This window comes from Cariama cristata, unplaced genomic scaffold (genome assembly GCF_000690535.1).
Source record: "Cariama cristata isolate BGI_N322 unplaced genomic scaffold, ASM69053v1 scaffold5841, whole genome shotgun sequence".
Classification (NCBI taxonomy): Eukaryota; Metazoa; Chordata; class Aves; order Cariamiformes; family Cariamidae; genus Cariama; species Cariama cristata.
The window spans coordinates 1,506-16,939 of record NW_009598580.1 but is presented as its reverse complement, the minus strand read 5'-3'; the positions used below and the strand labels follow the sequence as shown (position 1 = coordinate 16,939).

General features: G+C 37.2%; 1 protein-coding gene across 1 annotated transcript; it reads right to left on the bottom strand.

Annotated features, from left to right (window-relative positions):
- Positions 1–1,166: 1,166 nt before the first annotated feature.
- On the bottom strand, positions 1,167–15,178 carry PYROXD1 (pyridine nucleotide-disulphide oxidoreductase domain 1). Its single transcript, XM_009709342.1, has 11 exons — positions 15,099–15,178; positions 12,860–12,979; positions 11,161–11,289; positions 9,481–9,554; positions 8,394–8,554; positions 7,293–7,393; positions 5,955–6,084; positions 5,027–5,139; positions 2,706–2,828; positions 2,268–2,405; positions 1,167–1,749 (listed from the first exon to the last, which is right to left on the bottom strand). Exons 1-11 carry the CDS (start codon positions 15,141–15,143, stop codon positions 1,501–1,503), a joined length of 1,383 nt encoding a protein of 460 aa, XP_009707644.1. The 5' UTR covers positions 15,144–15,178; the 3' UTR covers positions 1,167–1,500.
- Positions 15,179–15,434: the final 256 nt, after the last annotated feature.

Here is a 15,434-nt window from a genome sequence, read left to right as displayed (position 1 = left end):
CCTGCTTTTTCCAGTCAAGAAGTACTTACGGTTTTATTATCAATATCCTCTTGTTGAGGTTTAACCCCAGTCGGCAACCAAGCACCACATAAAACCCAGGTGTTGCGATAAGAACAGTTTAATAATTGAAATAAAATATAGTAATAATGATTGTCATGAAAAGGGAGATAACAAAGGGAGAGAGAAATAAAACCCAAGAAAAGACAAATGATGGACAATGCAATTGCTCCCCACCTGCTGACCAATACCCAAGCAGCAATTGGCTGCTCCCAGCCAACTCCCCCCAGTTCCTATACTGGGCATGACATTCTATGGTATGGAATATCCCTTTGGCCAGTTTGGGTCAGCTGTCCTGGCTGTGCTCCCTCCCAGCTTCTTGTGCACCTCCTCGCTGACAGAGGATGGGAAACTGAAAAGTCCTTGATTTAGAGTAAGCACTACTTAGCAACAACTAAAACATCAGTGTGTTATCAACTTTATTCTCACACTAAATCCAAACCACAGCACTGTCCCAGCTACTAGGAAGAAAATTAACTCTATCCCAGCTGAAACCAGGACAGCTCTGAAATTGGTTAAAGTGCATCAACATGGTTTTATTTTCTCAGTCCTACCTTCTGCATTGTGTAATTAAGTAAGTGCCACAACATCTTCTTCTTTCCACACACAACCCAACCTGTAATGTAGGACACCACATCTTGCTAGCTGAACTGTGGCCATTCTACATAAGAGTCACCATCTCTTTCCTCAGCAATCTCTGTGGACTGAAGAAAATGCCAGTTCAACAGAAATGGTACCAGTGCCTGGCACAGGAGTCTTGCAACCTGTGGTAAGTACTCACAGGTCTGCGCAGCGGAGGGGTGGTGGCAGGATGGTAACACACTGCACAACTACCATGTAAACGTTCACCTGAGCAAGCGGTTTTCAGAAGGAAGGGCTCTCCCACCCTTGCCCCACCCAAGTCTGGAGGTAGCTTTAGGCAGGTGAGGCAGCACCATCCCATCAAGGCCTCCTGGCTCACAAGGATGGCTTACTGCTTGAGACAAGGAACACGCACAGCAGTAACCCATCAGGGAACCAGGCTCTGGTGACCACGGCAGGTGAATTATGCACGGTTTGGGGAAGACGTGAGCTATGAGGCAGGCACAGGATTTAACACAGTTTGCTTACTTTTAAAAAGTGAAGGCTACCTCTCATTCAAGTGAATGCAGTGCTACCTTAACAGCAGAGTGAAGCCCACTTTTTAAGACTCTTACAGCCCTGTTCTCATGATGCTCATCTAATCTAGACAAAAACTCTTTGGCAACACTAATCCACTTGCTTTTGTTGCTGCATTTCTACACAGATTAATTTAATTTGCTGGTCAGTATTTTGACAAGATCAACACAATATCTTAATAAGGGATTGCATTTATCCCTCATTTCTGGTAATCCTGAGGAAACAGTTTTATAAGACGTACTACTCTGTGTCAAAGCTTTATACAAAATGGAAATGGGGTTTTGTTCAATCAAAATAATCTTCTATATCAATATCTGGGTTCAGGAGATCTTCACCATAGGCTGAAAGATCCATTTGATTTAAAATTAAGTTTTCAAAGGTTTCTTCTAAGTCCGTTTCACCAATCAGCACAGCTCCCATCATTCGGCCATTCTGCATCACTACTTTAACATACTCTTGTCCCTTGGTACATCTCAGCATCAGTTCATGGTCTAAACCCAAGCCCTGAGCATTGTATTTTCCCAAAACCACAACCTAACAGAAGGAAAGAGAGAAAGCACTCATGAGAACATTGCAGTGGCTTTTAGTATTTCTGCTGATGACAGTTCTGAGCTTCAAAAGACTTAGGTAAACAGCGAAATATTTGTCCCCACAGAACCCCCCTCCCCCCATTGGCTTGCAAACCCACAACAGAATTAAAAAAATCTTCACCCTGAAATATCATACACAAAACCCGAAAATGAACCAGTCACCATGCTGAACTGTGTTGAATTTATCCATGAACCAAAACTTACTGAAATGGAATATATAGAGAGATACAAAGTAGACCAGTTGTCATTCGCCAATTAAAATTTGTAATATATCTGTAAAGATCTTCACCCTCTTCAGTTTCAACATTCAAAGTTAGTATGAATGGAGAAAATCTAAACTAAGATTAATTATTATATAAAAGAAAACTGTTTTGTCAATATTAAAGCATCTGCTCAGTGTCAGCAATGATATAAGCAAGCAATGTGTTACTCAGTAGTTTAAGACTATTAGACTGTATTTACCTTGTAATTGAAAAATTTTGTAACATGAGCAAATAGTTCAAAGCTGAAATCCATATCAATAGATTCCCCTAAAGTATCTGCTGCCATGCATTTTGCTGCATACCATCCCATCTGCCTAGCTTGAGTCCACAGTCTCATCTTAAAAAAAGAAAAAGAAAAAGAATTAAAACCACAGATACCAGTCACTGTGCAATGACCAGTGTTCACTGTTCTCATCAATGCATACTACGTCTTTTCATTACACTCAGAAAGGCTGAACAGCCTGGCTTTCAGCCAAGCAGATGAAATTATCTGTCATCAACACACCCAGGATTATCTACTTTTGTTCACTGGTTTCCACTTCAATTAAACTTTCTTCTCTCCCAGCTATGCAGTAGTGTGTAATCTACTTTGTAGATCAGACTGCTGCTGAGCGCACAATCGTATGATTTGATTTACCTGATGCCAGACTGGACTAGGTTCCCACGATGCTGTGCAGATATCTCCAGCTGCATACACATCTGGCAGGGATGTGTGCATGTGTTTATCTACTTTAAGACCTCCATCTTCACCTACAGCAAACTAAAGTATTTGCACAGAGCAGCAATGAGAAAAATAATCATTTAAAGTAATTCAGCTTCATCCATGTTAAGCAGTCATCTCATTTGTTACTTTTTAATGGCAGACTCCTAAAAAATTCCAGTAAATTCACTACTGTGCTTAATCAAAACATTTGAAGTTATAAAATCATATGAATAAATACTACAGGAACCTGGCAAGATGCTCTTCTGGGTGCCGTGCAGCAACAGAGAAAAAGGTCATTCAGTGCAAACAATTATGGCTATTCATTCTCCCATCTAATCTGACTGAATTCAGAAAGAGTGATAACCACAAGAGAAACACGTTGTTCAAACCTCACAATCTCAAGACTCCTTCATCTTCAAGGGAAGAAAACAGATCTCCTGAAGAGTGCCATAAAGTATTTTTCATGAGTGTTACTTCTCCATATTATAATGCAACCCTGCCCCCTGCAGAATTTTTCCTGAGCCTTATCAAACCTAGAACCCTTCAAATCAGCAAAGGCAAAATGAGCCTACAAAAGCAGGATTTCCTAGCAATCTCTGCTTTCCTTTCTCACTAAGTTTCAGAACAGATCAGTGTTGCACTTTGCAAGTGACCTTCACATATCCTTTAAAATAATCTCTAACTCCACGTGTTAAAAAAAAGCTTAGAGCAGCACTACATAAGGAATACAATTATTTAACGTGAGACTATCCAGAGTGGCAAGACCTCCATGGTAAGACACAAAGCATTAAGCATTATTTCTAGAACACAGCACAGGTTTTTAAAGTGCTATTAACCAATAGCTAGGCAGGGAAGTACCAGAGCTTGCCAAATTTCAAATCCCATTATGTATGTTACAGGGACATCTAGTCTTAAAAGTTGATTTTGTATTTTTGCCAAGGCCAGAAAATACCATTGCAAATACCTAATTCCTGATCTAACTTTGTAATGTAGGCCTTGAAATACTTCATGGTTCAACATCGATGTCTATTTTCATAATTTTCCTCTGCTTTATTTAGAGGATAGCGTTTTACTTCCGAATCAGAAGGAACCACAAAACACCAAATACCGTAACGTACTGGTTTTGCCTGGGATAAAATTAGTTTTCTGCCTAGTAGCTGGTACGGGGCTATGTTTTGGCTTTGTGCTGAAAACAGCGTTGCTAACACAGGGATGTTTTAGTCACTGCTGAGCAGGGCTTACACAGAGCCAAGGCCTTTTCTGCCTCTCACCCCACTCCACCAGCGAGGAGGCTGGGGGTACACAAGGAGTTGGGAGGGGATACAGCCAGGACAGCCAACCCCAATGACCCAAGGGATATCCCAGACCATATGATGTCATGCTTGGCACATACAGCTGAGGGGAAGAAGGAAAGGGGAGGACGTTCATAATTATGGCGCTTCTTTTCCCAAGTAACCGTTATGCCTGTAAGCCCTGCTTTCCTGGAAATGGCTGAACACCTGCCTGCCGATGGGAAAAAGCCAATTAATTCCTTGTTTTGCTTTGTTTGTGTGCACAGCCTTTGCTTTGCCTAAATTGTTTTTATCTCAAACCATGAGTTTTCTCACTTTTAACCCTTCCAACTTTCCTCCTTCATCCCACCGTGGGGAGTAAGCAAGCTGCTGTGTGGGGCTGAGCTGCCCGCCCGGGTTAAACCACGCACCTAACATGGAGACAGAATGATCTCAAGGCCTGAAAATTCATGTGGCAGCTATGAACTCTGTAATCAGCATCCACGCTTGGATGCGGATACAAAGTGTGACTTACCTCAACGAGTATAAACACCTTTATAGCTCAGTTTTCCAGATGAAGAATATTGGAAATAACTGCTTCCTTCCCAGGAGAAAATTTTAGGATTTGTAAGGTAAGAATATGGCGCAGAATTAACACAAAAATTATTCTAAATTTTTGCCACATTAACCCATTATGTTGTCCTCTATAGACTTAATCTTAACAGAGTATATTGTGTATATACACTGTATATCAGTACATATGAGGAGTGACATAATAACCCAAGACCACAAATGAAATTCACTTTTACCATGTTGGGTACTTCCAATATCAACATACCTGCCTTATTTTGAAATGCTGTACAACATTCAAAACCTTGAGCAGTCAATGTTTCATATCAGAATAGAAGCATAAACCAGCTGAAAAAGCTTGTTTCACCTTACTTAAAAAACAACTTAAACTTCAAAAGAAATCAGTGTACTTACATTATTGCCATCAAGAAATGGTTTAACATTTGGCACAACTCCAGTTGCACTGACAATGAAATCACATCCATAGATTTTTCCATTAGTTAATTCCACATATACAGGCCATAGCACTGAAAAAGGGGAAAATTTTGCCCTGAGAATGTAACCAACAGAAGTTATTTTATTAATTATACCTTATAGTAAGATATGAAATAAACATAAAAAAACCCATCTTTTGAAGTATCTAACTGACTAGGCAGGGAAAAATAAACATTAAAAAAGAAAAAATAATCAGATTTTGGAGCTTAGCTCCAAGTCCTACTATTAACTTTCTCTGAAATTTTCCTAAATCAAAGCCCTCATCTGTAGGGGGAAAATACTGTGCTCCCACCACTGCTTCAGACCTGTGGGATGTTCACTGAAGTACGCAATTGCCAAATGTTCTTTTACATAAACATTTACAGATGCACAGGAAATACCTCAAAGGTAAAAAGATTATCAGAGATTTGACTTCCTGGAAATAACTAGCTATTAAAATAGTATTTTAAGTATTAATTTTCATTCAGTGGAATTTATAGACAGAATTATTCATGAAAGAAGTGATATTTTCTTCGACTTTCTTTGAAGGATTACTTCAGTTCTGACACTAAATGGTTGGGGTTTATTTGTTTCTGTTTTAACTCCACTATTTATATATGATTTTATTAGACTGTCACAAGGAGGGGATATTCTGCATACAGGATTGAATTGACTTCATGGAAAAAGGGTCCAACACATAACATTTTGTCATTTAATTGTAGCCCATAAATCAAATTCTCAATTACTAGAGCTCCATTTAATTTATAGAAATAAAGGATTTATTTTCCAAATATGTATTTGCTCTAAAACACCAAACATGCTCCAGCACATGCTCCACACGTTATTTCTAATCAGCACTGGCACCTACCCTCATCTGGTTCTACATTTTTCTCTTCTTGAGGAAAAGTCAAAGAAGTCCGTTGCAGTTGTAAAAATTCTTGCTGTAAGTGTATTTTCTTTACTTCACATAGTATTTCAATATGTACTTTATGAGAAAACTAAAGAAACAAAATTGTGGATATAATGATTAGCAATATTTTTAATAGTAAGTATACCTTCACCTAAATTGACGTTAGTAAACTGGAAAAAGGAAAAAACAAACAAAAAACCAACCATATATCCTGTCCTAAAGCACGACACATTAGCTGAGTTCCCACACTTTTTCCTTTTTTGGCATTGATCTAACCATAGCAAATGTCAATTTACCTGCTTTTTCAGCAGATATCTGATGTTCCTTGAAATTTCACGACAATTGAGATTTTTCTGGCATCCCAGAAAACATATTCAAGTTCCCCTGAGTTCATAGGAAGACAATTCAGAACTTGTCAGAACAGAAAAACACCCTCACCTTTTCTGTCTTCAGGATTTCAAATCCTTCATTTTTCTATCATGAATTAAATTCTGATAATAATAACATATTTATGTTCTAAATGCTGTAAAAAGAAAAAGAAAATGACAGAAGTGGGGAAGTTACCTGTTTCTCTGAACGGTTTTGTGGATTCAGGCCTTGAACAGTTTTATTCTCCACTACACAAATGTACTTCCACAGCCTTCAACAGCCAAAGCACCACCAAATAATCTCCTGAATAGTCTAAACATCTTTTAGTTGGCATTGTAAAACCATTTCTGTATAATCTGACTGATCACCTTGGAAAGGTCTTTTTGTTAAAATGTGTGTAACAGATGCAAACACCTAACAGCTAAGAAATTAATAAAAAAAAAATCTGATAAAAAAACTATGAAATGTGAGTATTTTTACTTTATTACAAACATGACACTCTTCACAATGTGCTGATTTTGCATTTCATGATCTGATGCGACAGGAGACTGACATTCCGTTTTTCACCTAAGAAAATGTATGTATGGCAGCTAAAACCAGGACAATAGAGGTACCCCTGCTTCTGGTTAAAGCTAGGATTGACGCCAGTCCTACAGAAATCTGCAAACCAACATTTATGTTTCAATCTGAAGAGCAAATGGCTAAAACCACACCAGTGGATCTGATTAGCCACCTTCTTTCTGAAGCAGAAAATTACTTTATTTGTGTTAACATATTTTCCTGTTTAATTCTGACAGAACAGGAGAATCAGTTTGAGCACATTTTATTCTTATTTTTCTAATAAACCTGAATGTGACATTTCACGCTGTCACCCTACCCACTTAAAGCAACATTTAAACAAATGTGTAAGCAAGATTATGACCATACCTCTTTAGTCCCTTTAAGATGTAAACCCTCATGCCAGTCCGGGCCTAAGGCACTGCCCAGTTTGTCAGATGCTGCTATAGGTCTTTCTTTTTCCTCATTTCCTAAAGGAAAGAGATGAAGATTATCAGATTTAGCATGCCTACTTCATCGCCCACAGAATTCAGAACAAGGATTCTCTATTAAGAAAAATAGGGTCTAGTTGCCAAAAGAAGGCAAAAGTGTGTAATGTCCCAAAACCCATTAATTTGCAAACAAAACAGACTCCAAGCCAGCATTTTTAAAACCTTTCAACTTTATGCCTATTACTTCACTCATCTAAAAAAAACAACCATGCCACTGTTAGGTGCCTGCATGGACCCTTAGCAGCCAGACCGACCCCAACAGCACCAGGGTTCTGGAGGCCCACTGTAGACTTAGTTACTTACTATCACTGCTAATCTTTAAATTGATTTCCATCTGCTAGCAAATGTGCACTGTCTCCGCCATTGCACAAAACCGCAAATTCTAACATACCATGATACATACAAAGACCACTGGATGCCATTTTGTGATGTTTAGGCTGACTCTTTTACAATTTATTCTTCTGACCTGAAGTCTAGAACTTGCTCTTTTTGTTATTCTTTTGGTCATATATATGTTTCCATAATGTTTGTTCATGCAGTTCTAGTTAACCGTTGTTACTAAGACTGCAGTTTCACTGCATGTGTCATAACATTCTGGGAGGTTTCATCTGGTCCTCCAACAGCTTATTACGGGAGAGCTCCTTCGTACATAACGCTGACATAATTCAGAAAAACATTAAAATATTACAGAAAATAGAGCATGTTCTTCAGCAGATGGAATACAAGAAATTAAATGTAAACTTGACACAGGTATAAAGATAAGCACATTTTTAGTTTGTGGGTAACTGTATTACATGCTGTCGTATGTCTACATAAAGTCTGGATGGGTTTTTATATTGCTTTTTTACTTTTTTCCTAGAAGGAAATACCATTGACGATAACAGTAAACCTTATTTATGCCCTTCTAATTAACTGATCTTATGACTATCTTTATTACTAAATGCTGCTGCTGCAGCGTTGGGAGACTAAAACACCATACCTTCGACTGTATACTTGGTTCTTTTACATTCAATTGGAGTCTCTTGTTTTTCAGCAGTTAGCTTTGGAATGAGAAATTCAGCTGCTCCTGCATCAAAAAAAGTGTTCCCAATGGCTTTGTCTTTGATAGCCCAGATTACTTCACAGCCTTGAACTTCATACCTGTAGACATTTAAAGAGTAGATAAAGTGAGCGACGACCTGAACAGGATCTGACTTTTAGCAACACAACTAGAAGTGTGCCAGGTTTCATTCCAGAAGTTAAAAATTCAAGACTTTTAAACTGCTCAAATCCACTACTGCTTCTAAATATTTACATAAGGAACCCATTTAAAAAAAAGCTTCAAGTTGACAGGTCATACTTTCTCACCAGCATAAACTCGACGGAATCGGGGTTGGGGGCAAGGGGAGGCAGATCAAGTTTATAATAACAATATTTAGTATTTCCTGCTCCCCACAATGAAAAAAACATGCATTTTTGCCAGACTGCCCCTGCTAAGAACAGGCATTTGGATCTTGTTTGTACTACCTGGAACATGAACTGGTAGAGACACGCAGAAGACAATTTAGTGAAAGTGAAAAAGTGATTCCAGGCAACACAAAACAAGACCATGTAATTGCATAATACAGGTGGTTCTGTAATCTAGCAGACTGCAGGACGACGTGCTCCAGCATCCTACCTGTGACAAAGGTTAAAACACTTCAAAAGCTCTATCAACTTAAATTAGGCTGGGTGCAAGATAAGCTGTCTCTTTATTCCTGCTACATCTTCTGCCTCCAGAAGTCAGACAAGTTTTGTAACTTAAATATTCCCGTTGATAGTCGTAATAGAAATCTCTGTTGGCACCAAATCAGAAAAAAGCTGTATATTCTTCATATCTATGTGTCAAAGTTTCTTCTGAAGCTTGCAGAATTTTATGTCACAGTAAGCACCACTATACTGTGAAAAAATTATTTTGCTACTAAACGCTTTAAGAGCTACAATTTTGTAAGGCACTCTTCTCCCAAACTCATGCACACTAGATTTAACATTGCATTGTTAACGATTTTATTTGTATATGTATCTTTAAAACTTAGTTGTTTACTTACACTAACTCAAGTGCAATACCACCATTTCCTACCACTACTATTCTCTCAGCTTGAGCCAAATTCTTCTGAAAAGCCTGCATTAAGAAAGGAAAAAAAGACAGTTGCAACTTAGATCATATGCTCCCTCACACTGATCAATTATATTCTTTTCAATATTTTCTTGCTCTCTTATTTTGATTTTCTCAGACTAATGATACACATTTACTTATGCTGTTACTGAAGCTAACGAAACCTGAGTAGTTCTGCCACATTAAGGGATGAAGTTATTGATAACAGCCTTACAAGTCTCAAATTGAGACAGCAGAAGTTAAATAATCACATTTAAGCCAATTTGACAGAGCTCTTAATGGAATCCAGGAGACTCTGTCCTAGAGACCATTAGCATTGTGATATCTATTAATCCAGTTTTATCACAACTTGCATAACTATCACAGTAGTTTCCATAACATTAAAAAAGCAAAAATACAGAAATTTAGGACTTTAAAAATTCCTCATAAGGAATCAAAAAAATAATTTGTAGCAAATCTGAGAACCAATTTCATTTGTGAAAAACACTTTCAGAAAGAAACAAGTCTCCAAATCACACCTTAGTGCTGAGAGAAATAAAAAAAACCCAAAAATTCAGCCAGCTCGCAACCAATCACCATTAAAAAAAAAAAACACAACCACCAAACAAAAAACCAGGAACAAGCAGTTTCAGCCTCATTCAAAGTTCAACATCAGTTCTGACAAATAACAGCCCAGTCTACCATTTCCCACAGTGGTCAACAGTGCATGCACCGGGAAGACAATCAGAAGATGACAAGCACATGAAAATGGTATCCTGGAACACCCTCACAGGTTCCAGATGCTACTGGTGCCACTCAGGTGGCATCTTTCTCTTCAATTTAGACAAGATAAATTTATTGAGGGCTGTCTTTTTTGTGTGGTTTCTTCCCTCTTCTTCTATCTTTTTTTTCCCCCCTTTCTTTTTTTAAACTCAGGTAAAGTTTGAATATACAGAAGAAATAACAATTTCATACTTTCACTTCAATTTGCTTGAAAAAGCAACTCCTTTTTTTATTCTAAACATCAAACTTCATTTGATGAATTACAGTTCTTATGTTATGGAGAAGCAGTGTCCACTTTCACCCTGTCTCCTCTAAGACTAAACACCTACAGCAGTGAAACCTCACTTTCTACTTGCAAGCTGAAGTTTTAGTCTAGGTAAGTCATTCCTCAAGTGAAAACTTTTCCACATCTTTGACTATAAGTGTAACTCTTTTCTGTACAATGAGGTGAAGCTACAGTAGAACTAGAAAAAAAAAGTTCTTCAGCAGCTTGTCACTGTAAGAAGTAGCCCTTTGTACCATTTACCAGATACGCCTTCTCAGGGAAGTTTCTACTGGTGTCTACTTTCTGTTTATATTTACAAATTGGCTTCTGTCTGGAGGGTAAAAAATATCATTTATTCTAGATTATCATATTAGAAATACTATCTACGAGCTATCTATAAACTTAATAAATTTAGTGACTAATTGTTATTTTAAGGATATTTCTCTGCTACTGAAAGTATTCCTATTTAAGGACATAATTACAACAAACTTCATATATTTCTCCATTTCATTCTACAATCATTTTTAGTATTTTGCATCAGAAGCACGAACATATTATGCACTTGTAAGTCTAAAACACAATTACCTGTGCACTGTCAGTATCCCGGATTCCTAATACATATGGGTTTCCTTCAAAAATTAATTTTGGTTTTGCTCCAGCACACAGGCAAAGTTTTTCATACATATATTCTTTCCCATCTTCAGTAAAAATTTTCTGTTAAAAATTAAGAGAAAAGAAAAAACAATTGGAGACACCTAAGAGAACATCAGCTTTTTTTTTTCCTTAATGTCACAGTATTTCACAGATATTAAAAGCTGTAAATGGCTTCTTAAAGAGCAAGCCTTCATATTCTCATTGACTGTGTGTCATTTATTTGCACTACATTCACCACAGACTTACAAGCCTAAGTATATGACATTATATGACTGATAAAACAGAAAGTGTACACGGTGCACTCAAAGAAAGATGAAGTAGAAGGATTACCACTTGGTGGCACTCTGTACTCCCTATTTGTGCTAAAAGAAGAATAAGTTTTCTATGTGACAAGATATTCCCCCCACCCCAGTAACAGATGTAGACCTATGCTATATATTAGCACTTAAGATGATAAAACAGAAAGTGTACACGGTGCACTCAAAGAAAGATGAAGTAGAAGGATTACCACTTGGTGGCACTCTGTACTCCCTATTTGTGCTAAAAGAAGAATAAGTTTTCTATGTGACAAGATATTCCCCCCGCCCCGTAATAGATGTAGACCTATGCTATATATTACCACTTAAGAACCCCATTCAAAACATTTCAACAACGGTAGACCTGTGTTAACTTACCTAGGCACAGGCTAGAATACAGTTTAGAAAGACCACAAATTCTGTTCGTTGCTAAAGAAAAACATAGGCACTAAACAAGCTACATCATTCTGCAACAAGCAATACTTAAATTTTAACATTTTATGATGTTATTTGTTGTTTTCCAAACTAGAAGCTACATAGTTTACAGAGGTTTTGCACAAAGAGAGTTTTTAAAGGTTTTAGGCAAAAGATCCTCAAAATCCATATACATGAAATATTCATGTCCACAGAGACACACCTAAACTAAAACATCATTATAGTAATGATTTAAGAATACAATTACATTCAGAATATTAGCAGAATCTAACTGGAATCCTATCTCTGTGACTTAAAATGAGCAAAAGCAGGTTTGGATCTGAATGAGAGTTTCTGATAAACACAGAAGTGAAAAATACATGTTGAGTTGACACAGACACTAACAAGGATCTGTACATGCTGTACATTGCCCATACTTGCAACATATTTCCTCCTAAAATGAAAGGAGAAAAGGTGGAACTGTCGGTTCTTTCAATAATTTTTTTTTTAATCACAAAGTTATTAATATCTCAGTCTCTGTAGCAACAAGCAGTAATTCAGTAATCGGGGATATTGTGAATCAAGGGTTACAGAAATTTTCAGACACTCGTATTGATAATACAGTAATGGTTTCACTCATTGGTTTCCCTGCTACTCCAATCAGGTATTCAATGCAATCTCTCTAAGGTGTCAAAGATTTAAATCTAAAAGATAAGGTTTTTTAATCAACAAGTAAATTTTGATCTACAATTTTGTCCCCTGTACATATTTCTACTTGAACAACAGTGTAAGTGATAAATGAAATTAAAGTATTTCCTTGTAATTTTGCTAACAACACTTTAATAACCAGAATGTTCTTGAACAAAATTTCACACCCAAAACATTCAACTGCAAATACAAAAGAGAAGACATTAGCTTACATGTTCATCGCTTTTCAATTGTTTTACTCCAGACTGTATAACTTTAATATTGGGATATCGTTTTTCTAATAGAGAACTTGGTTGCTCTTCTACATCAAATTCCTCAAGTGTTTTGGAAACCTGTAGGAAGAGGAGAGGTATTTAAACATATGAATCATTTATCCATCTCTTTTTCTAAAGCTTGCAACAAAATGTTTTATGTTCATTTCCAGTAAACAAGTCATAACATAAAGCCCATATTGTCTCAAAACATGTTATCATGTTACTGCTGAAAGTTCCTTTTTATATACAGAATCTTTTCATGACTATTTCTGGTAAAGAGTCAAAGTAGTACAGAGAATTTTAATTCTAAATCTAGGTATTACACAAAAATGGAGAACCCTGATGGCTGCTCTAACTACTGTAATGTTTTATTCAATAAATAGAATATATTATTAGAGTTAACACTGCTTTTTAACTTATCTGATGCACTGTTAAGACCCTGTTTTCCTGTTTGTTTAACTTTGATAAAATAAGTCAATGATGTTCCCCCATTCAAGCATCTTTCTCTCCTTGGTATTTTGGGAAAAAAAAATTTGGTCAAAATAGCTTAAACAATTATGGAAACACTGCTGTCTGGAATAAGTATTTTTATTCTATTAAAAATAAAAATCTGCTGACATTTTCTTCAAAAACCTAATGATTGTTGCAGGTAGTTGGCCCTTATGTTGTGCAAAGTGCTTACTGTTGTTCAGCTTCTAAGCAGGACATACAAGACAAGTGTTCAGGCAAAACAGATTCAAGATCAGCTCAAAGCATTTACTCAGCATCTCATCCATAGTCACTAGTTGTTATTTCAGAGACTGGGGGGTGGGGGGGCAGGGGAGAAGGGGAAAGAAAAGGAAGAAAAAAAAGGCAACCTGGAATATTCCAAAGAGTCTAGAACACAGCTAGGAACCAGAAGCTACACCATGCTTACAACTCAGAAATTAAGATGCTCATGTCCAAAACTTAGATGCTGCTGCCTTCGAATAGTGTTTAGCTACTCCCTTATTCTTCAAATACTGAAACTTCTGTCAATGTGAATTACAGACTTTACATCTCTGCAATCTTTCCTGGATACTTGTGACCCTACTGTCAGCACTCTCAAGCTTGGAGGGTACTCTTTAGTTGAGTGCTACTCTACCAGTGTGCACCATAGTGCTCTCGGTCTCTTCGCTATATTTCTGAGCATTTCATTAGTTCCAGACAAAAATCAGCGCAAAAAGGGAGAAATGCCGATAGCCAATTACAGCCACTAAATGCAACAAACTGCTGTTCAAATCTCTCTATGCTTTATTTCCCCCCTGTAGTGATTTGAATTAGGTATTCGTACACCAGGAAGAATTATGTTAAAACTGGGCTGTCAGATAAGCTGCAGAGTGGTCTTTCTTTACTTGTCACGAGATATGCCTCACCGGTTAGATACCATCTTTCAGAAAGAGAGTCATGAATATAAACATCAAGTGGAAGCCCACCTCTTGGTGTTTTAACTTCCCCTGAGAGGTAAAACCTAACTTACTGACTGGCAGCTTTGCATCCCGAGTTCTGTGCAATCCAGTCTCCAACTCCTTCCATGCCCTGTGGTAGCATTTACAGTTCCCTCAGAGTGGGAAAAAGAGCAGTCCTTTCCAAGATCTAAGCACCTCTGCAAAACTAGCTTAATGAACCCACTAGCCAGAAATCTGAATCCATGTATGGATTTTATTTCCTTTTTCAAAGCAGCAGGAAAGAGGTCATCGAATCACCAGCTGCTGGAGATACAGATAAAGCTGCAGGCAATTTCACAGAAGGCTATCCCTTTTTTTGTTCCTTGTCAGAAGTCTGTTTCTGCCCAAAATTCAAACACAGTACTGTGTATGAGAACCATGAGGCAACACTGTTTCTCATGTAATTTATTCCAAAGACACCATTTCAGTGCTTAAAATGAAGCACCCTTAACAAAGAAGTGAAATAAACCTTCAGTAACTTAGAAAATACTTCAACCACATCAGTACCCAGTTTAACCTTCGCTCAAATAGTGTGAATATATTCACCAATTACTAATGACTATAGATCACTCTGAAATATCTCATCAGTCCTACTAACACTTACCACTGCAGTCACACTAGTGTGAAAAGAAGTTCAAAATCATAAGCGTTTTCAGGATTAGGTTCTAAATTACCTGTACATATACAAACTTCTGAAGAGGTCTTACTGTAAGAAAAATTAAGTCTCTTACCTGTTTGAAATTTGTTACAGCTTTTATAACTGGAGAAGCTGTCATTAAAAAAATGTCTTCTAATGGGAATTCCGTGGCCAGCTTATAAAGAAACAGAAAGCATGATGAGTGAACACAGTCATCAACAGAGTTTGACTTTAAGACAATGAAATTATTGCCGAAAAGTAATATGTGTTACTCCATTACTTTAGTCTTGTAAAATCCTATTGGATAAACGCTGCTTCAAGACTATGGAAGGATAATGACTAAAATGAACAGAATTTGGAGACTCAAGATTTTAATTCATTTCACACACAAATATATCTTCAAGAACTGCAGCCATGGTATAACTGACTA

What these genes read in the sequence shown, in the direction of transcription:
- PYROXD1 (XM_009709342.1), bottom strand. Translation starts at nt 15,143, where the DNA reads ATGACAGCTTCTCCAGTTATAAAAGCTGTAACAAATTTCAAACAG. An exon ending in CATTTCTTGATGGCAATAAT is followed by an intron (nt 2,829 to 5,026) that starts GTAAGTACACTG and finishes CAAATACTTTAG; the next exon opens with TTTGCTGTAGGTGAAGATGG. An exon ending in CAAAATTTTTCAATTACAAG is followed by an intron (nt 1,750 to 2,267) that starts GTAAATACAGTC and finishes TCCTTCTGTTAG; the next exon opens with GTTGTGGTTTTGGGAAAATA.